The sequence below is a fragment of the Nuphar pumila genome, chromosome 4 (genome assembly GCF_984573655.1).
Source record: "Nuphar pumila chromosome 4, dmNupPumi1.hap1.1, whole genome shotgun sequence".
Classification (NCBI taxonomy): Eukaryota; Viridiplantae; Streptophyta; class Magnoliopsida; order Nymphaeales; family Nymphaeaceae; genus Nuphar; species Nuphar pumila.
The window spans coordinates 113,261,940-113,280,904 of record NC_143252.1 but is presented as its reverse complement, the minus strand read 5'-3'; the positions used below and the strand labels follow the sequence as shown (position 1 = coordinate 113,280,904).

The following is an 18,965-nucleotide window of genomic DNA, read 5'->3' as shown; positions in this document are numbered from 1 at the left end:
AACCTCAGATGGGTGTGCCATTTTACACGCTGGAGGTGGATTTTCCCTGAAAATGGTTCCCATGGGGTGTCCGATTTCATTTCTACAGCAGTGGAATCCATGGGAGGGGATGCCACGGCAGCACCCCCTTCCCTGACATGCAAGCACCCCCTTAGACCATAACAATGATTTCTCCTTGTTACAAAAAAGAAAAAGGAAAAGAGGACAGAAAGAGAATACCCATCCATGAGAGATCTATCTAGTCTAACTTGAGACTTTATTTGAGTTCTCTTTTCTCCTCTTACCTCTCTATTCCCAATTAACTCAAATTGTATACATTGGGACGCCTTAGAAGATCATGGGTTCCCCAATATGTTATGCCATTATCAAACTTATTTTTTTGGGTTGTGTTCCACTCATTTTTTTCATATCTCAGAGGTGCAGCAACGTTGACCTTGCCCTGCTCTAGAACTCCACAACTATTCTCCCTGCACTGCTGAGAAACCTATCAAACAATGTTGAAATATTAAAAAGACTTGATTTTTCCACATTCAAGATAAAAGGCCATGTTTGGGATCCTTGCAATGAGATTAAAACACGGTTTCAGTGTTGCCAAAATATGGTTTTGCCAATGTATGATAGTGTGTGTGTGTGAGAGAGAGAGAGAGTTGCCAAAAACATCCCCTCATGAATGTGGTGTTGGGCAGCCAACACGGAGGCAGATCAGGTGCAATCACATTGCACCCCTTAGTGTGCCGCTGCACCTGACCTACCCATCATATTCTGTTGAAGCTTACAGCTTTGAGGCTGTACCCTAGAGTTGGAGGGAAGTCAGGTACAATGGCACACTCAAAGTATGCAATGTGATTGTACCTCATCTATCTTCTGCCAACATCAGTCACCGTTGCTCCAAAACCGCAAGCGAGTATCAGAGCAGAGCAGAGCAGAAACCACCACACAACCTCCCATTCAAGGCTCTCAAAGATACCTTAAATTTCAGCAGAGGTCTGATTACTTTGCAAAGTAAGCCGATCACTGAATCTGACTTGTTCAGGGAGGTGTGGACCCCTCTTTTGAAGGAGTGGAAGGTGGGGATGTGGCAGTCAGTGATTGGGACAACTATTGTTGCAAAGTAACCACTGAATTTCCTTCTCTTTGACATTGGAGGAGTCCGGAGCTCCAGCCAGGCTCGCTTCCCAAGTTTGAACCAGGTTTCCCAAGCTATAGCTGAGCCAGACCAATTTCCTTCACTGACCACGCCGGGTTCATGAGCAATGCCATTAACATGCTGGATACCTGACCCTCTGGACCTGCCTCCAAAATTCAGGTCCTAGCAATGGTTCTATCCAGTATGCAGTCCAAGTTGTCAATTATCCAAACCCTGATTACCAAGCCAATAGCTTGGCCCGACTCGGCTTGACTTAAACAATCCGGTTCTATATTTTAAAATTAGAAAATGAAAAAATTAAATCTTGCCACAGTTCCAGGAAATACCTAGAAAACCCAGATTGGAGAGAGAGAGGGGGTTGCCACAGTTCCAGGAAAAACCCAAAAAACCCAGATTTGTGTGTGAGTAGTGTAAAATTAGAAAATGAAGAAAAATTGAGACTTACCACACTTCCAGGAAACACCCAAAAAAACCCAGATTTAAGAGAGAGAGAGAGAGAGAGAGATCAGTGGATGCATTTTGCGTGTAACATCCGAAGGAACCCCCAGGGGGAAAGTTCAACACCCACACACAAATATAACACCCCAAACGAAAGTGGGTTCTGAAGGGAAACTCCCTAACCCTCCCTCTTTGCCCATCCCTCCTCCCCTTTTGTTTCTCTTCTCTTCCCCTCTCCTCGAGAGATAATCACACACACAAAGGGTCATTCATTCACACCGCACAATCACTCTAACACATACTCTCGGACGCAGAGGACCGTCTTAAATCGCTCCCACATTCAGAATTTTGCTCACCGTCTATCTTCTCCTCCTACAATCCCTTCCTCTTGCAGCGGCGGGCAAGAAAACCAAGGATAATAACGGAACTTAAGAGCAATACAGGAACCAGAATCGCCCCGCTTTTCTCTTTCTATCTATCTCATCATCACCTTCACCAATCACCATCACCGCCATCGTCTTCAGATACATATTTCGGTTTCTCTCGCCTTCTGATGCCGGTGATCATCTGTTTCTTCTTGTTGGGGATTCGTTTTTAATTCATCTTCCCCGAAATCTGCCTCCCCAGTTGGCCTTTCTTGCTGCTGCTGCTCCGGCGCCTCAGAATCCAATCGTCGCCTTCGTTTTTCTGCACTCCGCTTATGCCCACTTCTTGATTTGTGAGGTTTCTAGGCTTTCTGATAATTGGGGATTTGAATTGGTGGAAGAGGAAGAAGACGGTATTGAAAGGTTGAGGTTGGGATCGAAATCTTGCGGCGACGACAGGGAAGAAGTATCAGATTGCAGTCTGTGGTTATTAGTTTCTGCATATAGTTTCAGGTTTCGAGATTTTTGAAGATCGAGGTTGTTCCAATGGTGAACTTCGGCTGGGATCTTGGTGGAAGCCCGCACCGTGGAGGGGGAAATTTTGGGATTAGGGTTTTGTATGCCGTCTCTCGATGACCCGGTTCTGTGAATCCTTGCAGTGGAACGACGAAATCAGAATTGGGATATGGAAGAAGGCTGTACATTAGGATCGTTGCCGAAAGCTTTGGTTTTTGCTGATGAAATATGGTGATTCGATTCTTTGAGCTTATTGGATTCTAAAGCGGCTGCTTTCTAAGAGAAAGTAAAACCTATTGGGGGTTCATACTGCGGTTGGAGCTCGGTATCATCTTCTTTGTGGTGTCGGTGTTGGGAAATGCTTAACCTGAGATTGCTGAAGGTGAGCTTAGTCAGAAATAAATGGTTGATGGTTAAACGATCAGGTTTTCGAGGGCCGCTGTTTTTCAGGATTCCTTTTGGGTTTACATAAACAAATCATCTCCGACAGAGTGTAGATTGATTGTAGTAGTTTTCGTGTGTTTGTGTTTGATTGATTTTGGTGGTTCGTATAAGTTGTATCTAAATTAGTTTCTCCAATTGAAGACGGTGTTGCTGCAATTTGGTGTGGGCAATTGGGTTGGAAGTGTTGGCATTTGATGAGGAACAAGTTTGAGCTCTGAGGTGGGTATCAAAAAGAGAGATGAAAACGGAGCTTCTCTGAAGCTGGAAATGAAACCGGGGACATGGTGGATGAACAAGATCACAAGTGCAGGTTCGTTCCTCATTTGGAACAGCATTATCTGGAGTTAATTGCCTTTGTTTGCTCGGTGGAAGGAGAGTCCATTGCTGATCCAAGGATCGTGTGCAATGTCTCGCTGCTTTCCATTCCCACCACCAGGATATGAAAAGAAAACTAGAACTGGCGATTTAGATTTGTTACTAAAGGTTGTCTGCCTTCCCATTTTGCTTCAATTGGGTTAGATTCTAATTTAGCATCACATTAATATCATTGGAAGTATTTTATTTTCTCGATACCAATGTATATGATTATAATCACTATATATTTTTATTACTTTCTTTTCTTCATGGTATTACTAGTATTAGAGTTAAGTAGATTGGATAGATTACTGACATTTGTTTGTTGTGTTGAATTGTGCTACTGATTTAACATGCTACTGTTTTAAACTTCTGCATGGGCATTGGTTTTATGTTGTTTGGTTAATAAATTACTGTTTGGTTGATTAGAACCTTCTAGAGATTGACCTTTATTATAATTTCCTAACAAGATATATTCTTGCAAGAAGAGGTTTTTTAGCAGGTGGATTGAGTCATATGATTGAGTTGGGCAGACCACCTGAGGACTTTATGAAGATTCCATTCTGCACTCTGAATGTACCTGAGCGATAGAGTGTCTTACATGCTCCCATCAAAGTTCTTGACACTACAAAAAAACTAGCTACTGAACAAGTGTCAAATATATTTGTCTTTCCAGTCACTGAATGCTTTGAAGTTCACGTATCTGTTTTCGGATGAATACAAAAACGAAAATTGTTGTTTAGCCCAAGAGGATTAGCATTAAAAGGTTAGACAATCACTTGTAATGAAGAAACATGAGGTGCTTTTATAACCTAATGAAGTGGATTCACTCAATTTGAGTTGTTAGCATATCTCTGTCTTTATCCACTGTGTTGACTTGAACTGATTACCAGGGAATGAGCAACTTAGCAGCAACATTAATTCTGGAGCGTCAATTCTCTTGGTCTCTGTCATACACAAATCCATGCTTCCACTGATGTAGATCCATAAGAGATTCTATATATCCTGCTTTAACTATGGAAAAAAAAAGCATAATAGTGTGAGACTTGTTCCTAGCTCTGTCAAACTGCTCTCCTTAAGATACGCATGACATGATAGTGGAGCATTTCAATATTTTTCCATTACTGATTCCAAGTCAATGGTGTTTGGCTTCTAGTGCAAGGGGCTTAGACTATTCATGCTTATGTTGCCACAGCATGCTGAGTGGGTTTTATTAATGTCAAAAAATGTGTCCAGGGTCATTTCATTGATTCCTGTTCCAGAGGATATACAAATGCAATTACTTGTTTGACCTTTGACATCTGTCTTTATCAAGATTCTGAAAATTGGTATGGACAATGAAATGTGCAAAGTCATTTTGTAAATCATTCCACATATATGTTGCACCCGTGATGCGGGTTGGCTTTCCATGTCTTATGGAAATATACACAGGCAGCACATTATCTAAACATGCTGGAAAATGGTCATAATTCACAACCATGGATATTTGGTATCGAGAATCACGAACTTATCTGAAGCCTATGAATGTGTAAATAAAAACAATTTAGGGCAGTCATTTGGAGATGTCCCTTTGTGTTTAAGTGGAATTCATCAGCGAACTGGAAATAGCTATCCTCCTCGATGAGGCAGTGTAGGTTTTATGCTGGTGGATATGGTATGGTCAAAGTTTTCCTAGCTCATTGGTGGTTATTATTTATTGGAGGAGGTTCAAGGTTGGTTGACAAAAGGCATTGACTGTGCATGAACCTTGGTGGGTTATCTTGGACTTGGTGCAATTAGATTATTAGATTTTAATTAGATTATTAGAGTCCACAGGCCAGTTATATGAAAGGTATGGATGCATGATCTGTGTGTTTTTGTTGGATATGATGGCTCATATGGGATGTGAGGACATTAGATTTTAGAAAGTCACTATGTTCTTTGGATGCTTAGATGCTCTGCTTATAGGAACTGCTGATGCCAATGACGGAATCATGGGATCTACAGCACTCTCTAAGGTTCAGCTTAGTTTAGATGGGTAATCATCAGTAGACAGATTGTCTTTGATGGACAGAAAACCCTTATAATTGGTAGAGTTGTTTCCATACATAGGGGTAGACTTTGTATTATTGGAAAGGGGGCAATGGAGCTGCTGTTGCATGAATTTATGTTAAAGGGATTCTGGTCATGCCATTACCAATGCTGTATAGGAAAGGATGTCATTTCCTGGGGCAGAAATTTTTGTATGGTTGATGATGAATGAGAAACTGCTTATAATTGATAATGCTCAGGCTATGGATATCTAGTGAAAAGATGTGTTTCAGATATGATATTTGGAGGAGAAGACATGTTTCATATATGATAGTTGGAGTATTGGAGATTATGTTGTGGTATAAGTGCCTCATGAGTGTGCTAAAAGGTCAAAATCCCAGGTACTTGAGATGGCATAATGCATAGGCCATGGGAGAAAGGAAAAAATATAAAAAAATTGTGGGGGATCTTCAATTAATGTTAATGATGTAAGAAATTCAAAACTTGAAGAACATTATCATTTGGAAAAAAAGCTATGGTCAAAAATTGCGTCATGTATAACTGGAATGCAGTAAAAAAGCTAAGTAGCATGGACAACATTCTATTATAAGCAAACACTAGAAATGAATATATGATGTTGGAAGGGAAGAAGATAAATCATATCTACATTTGTTATATGTTTCTCTGTTTCTTCACCCCTATGTTCACTGGTTATAGGACCATCAGCCATCAATATGCTGGTTTCTTAATAGTATCATGATTATCTCCTTGATGATATCGTCTCTTGAGTCCTTGACTCCTTGCTTGTTGGAGTGGCATAATCTAAATCTTTTATTTTTGACAGCCTGAAATATTGGCCATGTGTTCACTATATTCGGAAACCTTCCACCATGCTGTCATAAAATCATGAGAGCAGCAAGATTAATCATGCTCCTCCTCTAATTATTTCGAAGAAAACAAATGTTATAAAACTAGGTTGCCTAGAATTACAGTATTGAGGTCAAGTCCTCTTGATTAGCCTGACCATTGTTTCCAATACACACACACACACACAATGTCTCTATTTCTGTCTAAGTTGGTCTACAACTCAACACAAATCACAAATTCCCCATCTCATCTCTGAAATAAGAATTAAGCAACAAATGGCATCATTATAAAACAATATTTTTCCCCAGTCCATTAATTCTGTGATTCAAAGCCATTGATAATGAATTGGAGATGAAGGTGAAGTATTTGAATGTGAAAAGAACAGAAATCATAGTGGCAATTTCATTATTCTGCAAGATTTGAATGTTGAATGTTATTCAGACACATGTACTATCAATCTTAGTGCGTCTTATGTTTGAGTGAATGCAATGAATCATTTCTATACTGTGAACATGTTATGGAGTGGAAATTTGGTTGATTAAGTGGAAACTCTCCAGTTTCTGAATTGCCAACAGGGAACAGTTCATCCTTCATTTTCTTGCACATTGCACATGCCATGGTAGGATGGATATGCTGTTATGCATTAGTTATTAGCAGTAAGCTTGTAATGTTTCATTTCATGAATATCGCATTTTTCAATATTAATTAAAATTTTCACATGATTAAGCCATCAGGCATTTCTGTTTTTTCAATATCTTATTACTAGCCCAGGTGGGATGATGCTAGTTATCTTGTAGAAATGTGCTGTCCAGTTGATAAACTGCTGTTTTTTGCTTCATAATAACAACTTATTATATAGCATACTTAGTGATCTAGAGAAGAAAATATTCTGCTTGAGTGCTGGAAATTATATTTTACAATAAGAGTAATGATTTCTTGACCAAGGTGTTGGTTTAAAGAAACAAACCTTGACAGCTTGAGCTTGCTGCTGCCACATGCATTGTTTGAAAGTTTTTCCTTGAAGTGCCTTCATCTTTTATGTTAAATGAAAAGTATCTCTTTTTTTTCTTCTGGCAGCATAGATGATGTTTGAGTTTTGTCTGGTTTGCAATATCACTGCTCTTAAAAGAAATATAAAGGTGTCTTGAAATATTTCTTTTCTAAACCAAAAGAGAACTGCATTAAGCCCTTTTCTATTTGCTATAGTGATGGATGAGCTTACGAGATCAATTCAAGAAAATGTGCCGTGGTGTATGTTGTTTGCTGATGATATTGTTTTGATTGATGAGTCTAGAGCTGGGGTTAATGCTAAGTTAGAATTATGGAGACAGACATTGGAAGCAAGAGGTTTTAAGTTGAGTAAGAGTAAGACAGAATATATGGAATGTCGGTTTAGTAAGCAACAAAGTAGTGATGTGAGTGTAGTGAAGCTTGGTGAGCAAGAAATACCGGTGGATGACTGTTTCAAATATTTGGGATCTATCATTCAAAAGTATGGAGAAATTGATGGAGATGTAAATCATAGGATAAAAGTTGGGTGGATGAAATGGAAAAGTGCAACTGGAGTGTTGTGCGATCGTAGAATGCCATTGCTGTTGAGGGGAAAGTTTTATAGGACGACAATTAGGCCCGCTTTACTATATGGTACAGAATGTTGGGCTGCCAAGACACATCATATTCAAAAAATGAGTGTAGTTGAGATGCGTATGCTTAGATGGATGTGTGGAAATACAATAAAAGATAAGATTTGAAACGAGGAGATACGTAAGAAGGTAGGCGTTGCATCCATTGAAAATAAGATGAGAGAGAATTGTTTACGGTGGTTTGGACATATTCGGCGAAGGCCTAATGATGCTCTAGTTAGAAGGATGGAGAAATGAGAAAATATATTAGTTAAAAGAGGTCGGGGTAGGCCTAAGAAGACTTGGATGGAGATGATAGGAAAGGATATGAATGCTTTGAACCTCACCGAGGACATGGCATTGGATAGAAATGATTGGAGGAGAAGGATTCATGTGGAAGACCCAGAATGATTTTCTTTTTTTGGTTCATATCGCCGACCCCAATTGTTTTGGGATGAAGGCGTAGTTGTTGTTTGTTGTTGTTGTTGTTGTATAAACCAAAAGAGAGAGAAATAAATTCTATTGCTTCAATGTCTTACAGATAAAAAACAGTAGATATGAAAACTTCTAAATCTTAGATGCAGTATCTCCGATATTTTGAAAATATGGTGATATTTTTAATATTTCAAGGTCAACCTATATTTTCCTGAGATATTCCTGTTATTTTCAAAATATGTCCATAATAAAAAAATATCACAATATTATTGCAATATATTCTCAAGATTTTTCTCGTTATATTCCTGAGATATAAAAAATGTATATTTTAATATATTTTAAGTATTTTTGTTTCTTTTATATTTTAAAAGTTTTTCTAGTGGTTTCTTTATATTTAACACTACAAAACCAACTATTACTGTCTTTTTTATTATTCACTATATTTTTTTTTTTCAATTTTTAAAGCTTTTGAGATTTTTTCGATATTTTCTTGAGAAAAAACACTTTTTAAAAATATCTCCCAAAAAGACCCTCTCCGAGAAATTACCTTGAACGATATAGGTGACTATGCTTAGAAGTGTAACAAGGTGCTAATCACAGTCTCTCACTGCACAACCTATATAAAGGAACAAGGATAAAAGGTTGCTCCATCGGCTAATCTATCCTTAATGTTTGTTGGGTTCATCTAAGAAATTATGCATGTAGCGGATGGATGAAAAACCTTTGGAAAAAGTTTTAAGTTCTACTTCAGCCAAAAGGTTGACCTTGGCAAGACCATTCTTGGTTTGAGGGTATGGTGAGAGTGTACATTGTGCTGTATAGTGGGTGGGAGCGAGCATCAGATCAGGCTTGGGCTGGCTGTTTTAAGCTTGGCCTTGCCCAGCCTGGGTTTAGGCCTGGTTCACATGTTGGCAGGCTGGGTACGGGCTCCCTCGTGCATAATTAAAATGTAAATACACTGATAAATAAAAAAACTTAAAAAAAAATCAGCCTTACCCATGGACTACTGCTCGTTGCACCCCTCCAAACCCTCTCTCCCATGTTCTGACAATAGTTAGCAATCTCAGCTGGAAAAGCTGCAATCCAAGTATCCAACCACATCTCTCTCTCTCTCTCTCTCTCTCTCTCTCTCTCTCTCTCTCTCTCTCTCTCTCTCTCTCTCTGGCCTGCCCCCTGTAGCATAGGTACATGGGACTAATGGGAAGGCCATGGGCTGAACATCCAGTCCTATCCCTGTCAGTTCCTCAACCCTACGGTTAGTGGGTTTCTTTGTAACATGAGTACTTAAAAACTTCCTAGTGTACTCATGTCAACACCGGTACCTTTTGGGTGCTCGTATTGGGTGATTCTGGACCACATGAAAACATATCAGATGATGTGTAATTGTGAATTTTCTACAGATATTTTGTAGTTTTGTAATCTTTTCTTTATATTTTATTATAACTCTCCATTTGTAGTGTATATGTCATGTATATATTATGTGGGTGTGAAAAATGTATACAACCGAACCACACCCCTGCACCTTTCTTTTGGAAAACATGTGTCATACCTGTTACCCCTGTCGTACCACGGTAGCATCCATACCTATGTGACATATGGAGCTTCTAATACTCAGCAACTTGGAATGGGCAGACTTGACCCAAAATTTGGGCTTGATACTGATTAGCCTAGGCTTAGCGCAGCTCAATAGGCAATTGGGCTAGTCATGTGTGTGTGTGCAACAAATTTATATTAATGAAGTCATGCCTGTTTGAAATTGCAATCCACCTAGAAGGTTATGAGATGGTTGTCGTGATCACAGACTATGTTGGAGTAGCTTCTATCTGTGTGCTTCAATTTGAACTTTAAAACAAATGAACTTTTATGGAATATATTCTTGGCAATCAGGTTTCTGAACACTACCTTATTTTAGGCTTTTTGGTTGATTGAATACTGACTCCATTTGAAGTTTGAAACAAGGGCTATTTTCTGCACAATGCTTCTTTTAAAGAACAAGGTTGTTGAGGTTGTACCATCATTTTATGCATCTGCAAGGATAGGTGATAAAAGTACAAAAACTTGCACATGGTTGTAGTAGCATTTTCTGCATCTGCAAGGACTGATGATAAAATTACAAAAACATGTGTGCAACGTGCATGCTATTTTCAGCCTTTTTGCATACAAAGGATTTGCTTGTTACTAGTAAAATTTAGCCTCCGTTCTTCATTAGATCCTTTGTTTCACTCTAGTAGCATCACAGATTGGGGTTGATGCGAGGGAAATAAATATATTCTAGATATATCATAATTTGGATCATGCCACATCTTTTACATTATTAGATCTTAGGAAGCCTATTTGTATATTTTGTTAATTGCTCATTTGCAAATATAGTTTGCTGTTGGACTGCTCTCTTTTATTTCCATGTCCTAGATCGTTGTCATTATATGAAATGACCTTGCTGAATACAATTTTCAGGAAAAACACAAGGAAAAGAAAGACAAGGAAAAGAGAGGGAACAAAGAGAAGAAGGACAGAAGCAAGGAGAAGCACAGAGATAATGACCGGAAGGATAACCATAAGGACAAGAAGAAAGATAAGGATAGGGAAAAGGATAAGCATAAGACAAAAGCTGAGCAGAGGAATGAAGAAAGAAAAGCTGATGATACTCCTGGGAAGATTGTGGAAACAAAGCCGGCTGCAGAGGAGAAAAAATTTGCAGATGAGTTCATCAGGAGGATCAGAGATGGTGGAAGAAACGCAGAGAACCAAATGGTTGGAAACTTCAATGGCATGGATCAAAGACGAATTGATGGTACAGATAGGGCAAAGCATATTGAGGTTAAAGAGAATAATGAAAGACGAATCAAGAGGGCTGAGAGGCCAAAGGGCATTGAAAATAAAAACAAAGAAAGAAGAATTGAGGGGATTGATCGACCAAAGGACATTGAAGGTAAGGACAAGAACAAAGAAAGGCAAATTGAAGGGATTAATAAGCCAAAGGAGGATATTGTGGGGAAAGATAAGAGCAAAGAAAGGCGAATCGAGGGGATTGGTAAGGCAAAGGAGGACATTATGGGTAAAGATAAGAGCAAAGAAAGGCGAATCGAGGGGATTGGTAAGGCAAAGGAGGACATTATGGGTAAAGATAAGAGCAAAGAAAGGCGAATTGAGGGGATCGATAAGGCAAAGGAGGACATTGTGGGTAAAGATAAGATCAAAGAAAGGCGAATCGAGGGGATTGATAAGCCAAAGGAGGACATTGTGGTTAAGGATAAGAGCAAAGAAAGGCAAATTGAGGGGATTGATTGGCCAAAAGAGGATACCGTGGGTAAAGACTATAACAAAGAAAGGCGAACAGAGGGGATTGATAGGGCAAAGGATGCCGTTGTGGTTAAAGACAGGACTAAAGAAAGACAAGTTGAGGGGATTGATGGGCCAAAGATTGAGGCTAAAGAGAAGGACAAAGGAAAGGAAGGTGACAGCAAAAAGAAAGAAAAGCACAAGGATAGAGGTCAGGAGCGAGATGAGAAGAGCAGTAAATCAAAAGACAAGAGAGGGGGTAAAGAGAAGAAAAAAGAAGGGAAAGTGAAGGAGGGAACTAGTCATAAGCAGATAGAACAAAAGCTAGGAGAAAGTGGCAATAAGCTGCAGTCAGGTACTTTTGGTGTTGCAGCAGTGTACCTTGCAAAGGAGACTGCTAATAATGCTGGTGCCGATCCAAATGTCAGAAAGAGAAAGAACTTGGAGAGTAATGGAGTTTTCCATGGTGAGAGTTGTTCCCATTCGAGTTGTATTGCATGCTTTTGAATCTCCATTTTGTTTTAATCAACCATGCATATCAAATCTGCGTTGTCCTAGATATTTGTTTTTTGAGATTGGTATACTTTTCAGTCAATGTTTAAACACTCTGCGTTTCCAATGCATGCTTGCAGATGAACTGCGACCTAATAAACTTCCAAGAGCAGCTTCTGGCACAACTTTGCAATTGGAAAATGGTTGTAGATTAGAGAATGTTCATATTGCTGTTCATTGCACTCCTGACAGACAGGGAGGAGTTGATAACAAAAAGTTAGAGAGATTTATCGATGGCAGTGCATGTTCTCCCTCACCATACAATAAAGAGCATAAAATCAATGGCAAAATAGAACCTCGGCTGCCTAGTATTAACCTGAGGCCTTGCGCATCTGCTAATTTTGTAGACACCATCATGGGTGCTGCAGAATCCATTAGACCTCCTCACCCTGATTCTCAACATCTAAGTCAAATTCTTACTGTACCGAAAATGGCCGAATGGTCTGATTTTGATGACCAGGAGTGGCTGTTCAGCAGCAATAGCATCCGGACTAAGCCAAGTTTCCAGTCTGAGATTGATGGGATCCCGCAGGTATGGGCAGAGGCCTTACACATTGAACCAGCCGATGTGCACGCTTTGCCATATGTCATTCCATATTGATGGCTGAGAGGTTTCACTCTATTCTGATGCTGAGCCAGATGTACCCATCAAAGGTATGGCAAGGTCACAGGCTATGCTTTTCTCTTGATTGCAATTGTTATTGGTTCTGTTCTTTCATGTGTAGATGCCAACCAGTTAGAGTAGGTATGCTTGGGACCTTGTCCATAATTACTTGTTGGAATGAGATAAGAGCATTCATGGCTCTCCTTGGTCTGGTAGGTTAGGTTGGTGCATCTTGCAGGGCTTGGGATAAGTTCCCCACTCTGCATCTAATTGATGGAAATCGATTCAAAGGCTTATTTATGTTGCAAGGCTTTTTACATGCACAGGCTACAATAATGAACTGCTGTTTAGAATTTTCAGGATCAAGCTAGCTTGTGCGTCTTCTTGCTTTTTAGGCCTATGATCTGTTCTGGAAAGTGAGGTGGTCGTGATGCATACCACACAATTTTGATTTGTACAATAGAAGTTTTATAATTTTATTACATGAAATGTACAATAGAGAAAGAAGAAATGGCATTCATTTATGGGTTTCTTTGCAGATTTCTTTCTCCATCACCTGTTCAAAAATTTGATTGTCAACCGGATGTTTGTGTGCGCACATGTTTGTGTGCACGCCTGTGTGCATACATGCGTGTGTACCCAATCATCCATTGAGCCCCTTGGCTACTCAGAAATCCTGTCAGGTTGCAACCAGTCACAAATATGGGCTAGATTTTGAATAAATTGTGATTTTATTGTGCCTTTTCAAAAATACCGACAAACATATTGTTTTAAAAAATCACGTATGGAAATATCGTGATTTTATCCTCATATTAATGAAATAGTCTTTTCAATATATTTTCTTACAGTTTGATTGTACTTTTGTTTTTTTGTATTTTTAAGATGTTAAAGAGAAAAATAAAATTTTCTATTTGCCACGAGATTGCCTCTCTGAAAAAACCATGATAACGATATTTGTGACGTTGGTGGCAACAAAGCTTATCTTTGTTATATTCGCATCCAAATATTCTCTTGCGAACATGAATCTGGTAAAATTTAGTTTCACAGGGTTACTGTAAATTGCCACCACATTGTCCCTCATAGTGGTTAGTGGTTCCCGTTACACAGGACACCTGTCACTCTATTTTAGTGGTTTTACATAAAAACTTTGGTTGGTTTTACCATCAGTCCACATTCACATCCATCTAAGATGGGTTCTATGTTGAGCTTGTTTAGGTCAATCCATACTTGCATCCGTCCGTATCATATCCAACAAGTTCATATTTCTCAATTACTTGTACGTGTTCTACTGTACATTTGAAGATGGCCAAATGTAATTTTAATAATTCTTTTAGTTTATGAATATCTAGTCTGATTTTATTTCTATGGTAGATGCTACGATGATCTGTGTCCTTCAAAATGAAATTACTGTAAAGCTTTATGATAAGCTCACTTACGAGAAATGAAAAAGTTGGTTATCTTGGTATGATGCTGATTTTGTTTTGTTATTGGAAATGTCTTTTTCATTTTTAAATAAATGTGATTTTTTTTATTATTTTGTTTCCATTACAAATCCGCAATATATATATATATATATATATATATATATATATATATATATATATATATATATATATATATATATATATATATATATAAAAACTTTATGAAAAGCCTGTGTATGTTTGTATGCCATTGCGAGCTTATGTGCTTTGTTGGTTTTTCATGTCCTTGTGCTTTTAGCCTGATCAGCTTTAAGATGCATTTCATCTCAAAGAGGTGATCATCAATCTCGAATGCATTTCATCTCAAAGAGGTGATCATCAGCATCGAATGGTGGGCTTGAGCTGCCTCATGGTTAGGCAGGTCGATCAGTCGGATTTTATCCGGTATCCAATAAAATTCGGTTAAGTTTAGTTGAAATTGTTAAGCCAAAACCGTATCCAATTATAATTGGATGCAAATATGGTTTTGATTTTTTTTCTATTGAATCAAAAAAATCTCCACATTTGACGGATATCCAAATCCATTTACATGCAAAAAAAATGGATCTGGTATGAGCTTTTCACCATCCAAATCCGAATTTGAATCCATTTAGCCAACAACCAATTAGTTGGATATGGTATTGGCAACATCCGATTGGAATCCCCCTAACTCTTGATCACAAATCTCATTATCTGGGCTTCTTCCACTGGGAAGTATCTTGAAATAAATTGAATTTTCCGGAGAAAATATCAGAAACAAAATTTGATACGTTTATAGTTAAAAAAGATTAAACATAATAAAAATTTGAAATTATTACAAGTGAAGTCAGTTTGGACCAGTCCAAGGCCCACATATATGACTATGGTTAACCATGAAAGTAGTCGTTTAGCTGGCCCTGGTTAAGTGGTTATTACTTGAAAAATAAATTATAATTCAAGATAAAATAGCGGGTTACCCACGAAAATTGAAAGAATACATATAAGTTCATGGCTGATATAAAATACTTAAAAAACTTGGTAAAGTACGCCGTCTGTGGGATTCGAACCCACGACCACATGGTTAAAAGCCATGCGCTCTACCAACTGAGCTAAGACGGCCTCACATTAGCTTGGTTACATCTTTTGTATTATATTTAGTGTAATGTGAAAGGTAATAGAATTGTGAGTACTTATTTTTTGAAAGGCAAGATGGGTTAGGGTTAGGCAGACCCCTACCCGCTATACAACTATACCATTGAGTTAGGAAGAAAACCCTTGGTTTTTTTTTATTAATCATGAGAGTGTCTTTTATCTGGCCGTGTAGTAGGGATGGCAGTGGAGCAGCATGATATAATGGATACTTGATTTTGAGGTCATTACCTCTAGAATAATGATTTAAAAAGAAGGAAAAGAAAAAATTCATATTTATTATGGCCACGTGCAATGCAAACAAAACATTTTTTTTCAAGTACTTGCATATTTTATTTAATTTCACTAGTATGACGAATTTCATACAACTAGCATCGTGAAACAATGGATACTGAATTTTGAGGCTACGTGCAATATAAAAAGAAGTTAATGTATCTGCATTTTTATTTAGTTTCACTAATACCATGAATTTTATACAACTAGCATATCATGAAATAATGGATATTTGATTTTGAGAGCATTACCTCTAGATTAATGATGTAAAAGAAAAAAGAAAAAAATTAGTTATCGAATCTTTTAATAAAATATGTGAATGCATGGATTGCAGTTGTTTAAAAATCACATGAATTATTCATACTTCATATAAGTAAATGCACAGTAGGAACACATTTATTAAACAGAAAGTATCAAACAATAAGGTGTTTTCATGGGTAAATATTTAGTACTAATAATGAAAGGTATAGAACTAATGAGCAAAAATCACCTTTTTCATATTCATATGTTTTTAACTTTCTTGTAACTCTATTCTTAGAGATGTGCTCTACATTCTTTGTTTAGTAGAAAACGGTTTTTAAATCATGTGATTATGACATGCAAGGGTTTTTTCATAGAGACTAGCAAGCTTGTGAAATTTTATACCAGACCCGGGTCTGGACTTGAAGGTTCCATTAATACATGGAGCCGGCCCAGCCGGGTATAGTTTGTGAAATTTTATACCAGACCTTGGCCCGACCCGAGTTTTGATTAAGGCCTACAAATTTTCAATGTAAAAATGATAAAAAATTTATTTTACCGGGTAAAATATAATGGGGTTCACTATAAGAAAAACCATACCTGGATCCAATACAAACTACCTGAACCAAACCCAGTAAAACCATATTTTTTATCGTTTTTACATTGAAAATTTGCGGGTCTTAATCGAAACTCGAGTCGGGTCCAGGTCTGGTATAAAATTTCACAAACTATATTCGGGTCCATGTATTAATCAGACCTTCGCGTCCGGACCCGTGTCTTAATTGGGTCTTTTTATTTAACACCATACTCGGACCCTATAGGGTTTGGTTCGGGTTGCATCCAGGTAAACCAGGCCCGTTGACACCCCTAGTTCTGAGCCACGATAGGTAGTTCGGATTGGAGACCTCCATTCCTTCTCTGATGTGAACTTGTTTGGCGATGGCAAAGAGCCATCACATATGCCTTTGAGGTCACGGGCATAGAAGATCGACAGGAATTGCCTCTTCCACAATAAGAAATTGTTTTGATCCAACTTGATCCAAACCAAATTAATACATGGACTCGAGTATAGTTTCTGAAATTTTATATCAGACCCGGACTCGGCCTGATTCCGATTAAGACTCACAAATTTTCAATGTAAAAATGATAAAAATATGGTTTTACTGGGTATGGTTCAGATCTGGTTCATGTAGTTCTTATCGGGTCGGGGTATGATTTTTTGTCAAAGTGGACCCGATTAGACCTGGGTCCGCACATGATATCATGCCGGAAAACCAAGTTCAAGTCTGGTTTCACCTGGGTACGAACCAAATCCGACCCGTTGACACCCCTAATTGGGTAGGAGTTCACAATATTTCCGAGAATGACCAAATTTTTTAAAATTAAGGGACTTGGCAAAGAAAACTACTCTTTTGTCTTTCTTATTTAAAATAATTCTAAAATAATGAGAATCATTCTTGTTTTTATTTTTGGAACCGTTTGCAGATTTTAGTCGGAACTCGGGTGAGTCCCAGTTCTGGTATGGAATTTCATAAACCATACCCGGATCCATATATTAATCGGATCCTTTGAATCTGGTCTGGATTCTAATTGGACCTCCTTGTTTTTTTACCAAACCCTGACCCTATAGGGTTTGGTACGGGTCGGTTCGGGTCAAACTTGACCCATTGACACCCCTAAATATGCCTACTGGTTACCATGAAAGTAGCCGTTTAGCTGGCCCTTGTTATACTAGTTCAAAAGAAAAATAAAAATTAATTAAGATAAATTAGTGAGGGGTTACAGTGCAACTAAAAAGAAAAACCGCCGTCTGTGGGATTCGAACCCACGACCACATGGTTAAAAGCCATGCGCTCTACCAACTGAGCTAAGACGGCTTATGTTAACTATTTGTCTTCAATAGTAAAATTGATCATAAAAAACAAAATAACGATAATTAATAATAGTAAAGTTTAACATCCAAACACAAAAGAACTTGTAGATATTGATATTATGGGGTTGATAGAGACCAACTTCATTGAAGATCATGAACATGGTCACCTTCTATCTGAACTCAAAATGATCCCTTAATTTTGTAATAGAAATGGATTTGTGGCACTTTAATTAAGCAAGGCAACAAAGGATGGGGGCTCTTGTGGTTGAGAGTAGATCAGGTTATATTTTTTTGGATAATCCAAGGGAAAAAAAAAAAAAAACCCACATCAGTGACAGCAAATTGGCTGGCCACCAGTTGGTAACCAATATTGTCAGTATGGGCTCGTATCTGGCCGTATCGTATCCACAGAAAATTGTTTTTTTAATAAATGTAAAAACTACTTAAAATTAGTTTTTTATTATTATTTTAATAGGTTAAACACGTGTCACGTTCTGATTGACACAAAATATTTTTTAGCTGATTCAGAATGATTCACTTGGGAATCAGTATGAATCATTGGCCAAAGGCTGATATACTGACAAAATTAGAAAGTGATCCTTTGATTAGGTCATATTGCATATAAATGATTCTTTGGTTATTTTCTCCGACATGGTCACAAGCGAGATGCATGGATTTAACGTGAAATGAGCAATGGGGGTTTAACGTAACCGATGATCTGTTTATATACAACAGGGTAATTTATAAAAGAGAACTGAACATATTTGGCCACATTATTTCGTTCTGCCTTGTAGTTTTGATGTGTTTTATGATAGATCTGAACCCATGCTTGATTTAGTGAGAATCTAGCTACTCTTGGATCATGTTTTTTGGACGAAAAAAACATGATTTTATGAGTCAGAAAAAACTGTTACCTTCATGGCCATTGATTTTGGATCACCCGAAAAACCTGTATACATGTCAGATTCAGGTGATCCAAAATCCGGTTTCCACTAAACCAAACAACCTATATAGGTCACGTCTATGGTGTTAGATGTGAGAAAGAAACCCAAAAACGATATTTTTTGAGGGGGGCAGAACGAGAAGGTGAGAGGAAGAACGCATTACTCTTTATAAAAAGCTGTCTAACTTATCATCTGTTTACAAAGTAACTTACCGCAGGTTATGCTGCTCCTTTCAAAAAACATGATTCAGAATCACTTTCTAATTTTTCTCATGTGATTTTGAATCTCAAACAAATTAGAAAGTGACTCTCATTTGCAAAGGCAAATGAGAGTCACTTTCTCACCGCATAACTTTTTATTTTCGCCTGCTTATATAAATTATGTTTCACACAACTTGGCCCTAAAATCAGT

At 38.0% G+C, this 18,965-nt stretch overlaps 1 protein-coding gene and 2 non-coding genes across 3 annotated transcripts; 1 reads left to right on the top strand and 2 right to left on the bottom strand.

Moving 5' to 3' along the window:
- The first annotated feature begins 1,729 nt into the window (after positions 1–1,729).
- Positions 1,730–13,144, top strand: LOC149840640 (uncharacterized). Its single transcript, XM_090003236.1, has 3 exons — positions 1,730–3,393; positions 10,653–11,943; positions 12,110–13,144. The coding sequence occupies exons 1-3, from the start codon at positions 3,316–3,318 to the stop codon at positions 12,628–12,630; spliced, it is 1,890 nt and encodes a 629-aa protein (XP_089859362.1). The 5' UTR covers positions 1,730–3,315; the 3' UTR covers positions 12,631–13,144.
- Positions 13,145–15,121: 1,977 nt separating this feature from the next.
- TRNAK-UUU (transfer RNA lysine (anticodon UUU)) lies at positions 15,122–15,194 on the bottom strand. Its single transcript has one exon. It is a non-coding gene; the product is annotated as a tRNA-Lys (tRNA).
- A 2,347-nt stretch (positions 15,195–17,541) lies between these two features.
- TRNAK-UUU (transfer RNA lysine (anticodon UUU)) lies at positions 17,542–17,614 on the bottom strand. The gene has a single exon. It is a non-coding gene; the product is annotated as a tRNA-Lys (tRNA).
- Between the last annotated feature and the right edge of the window lie 1,351 nt (positions 17,615–18,965).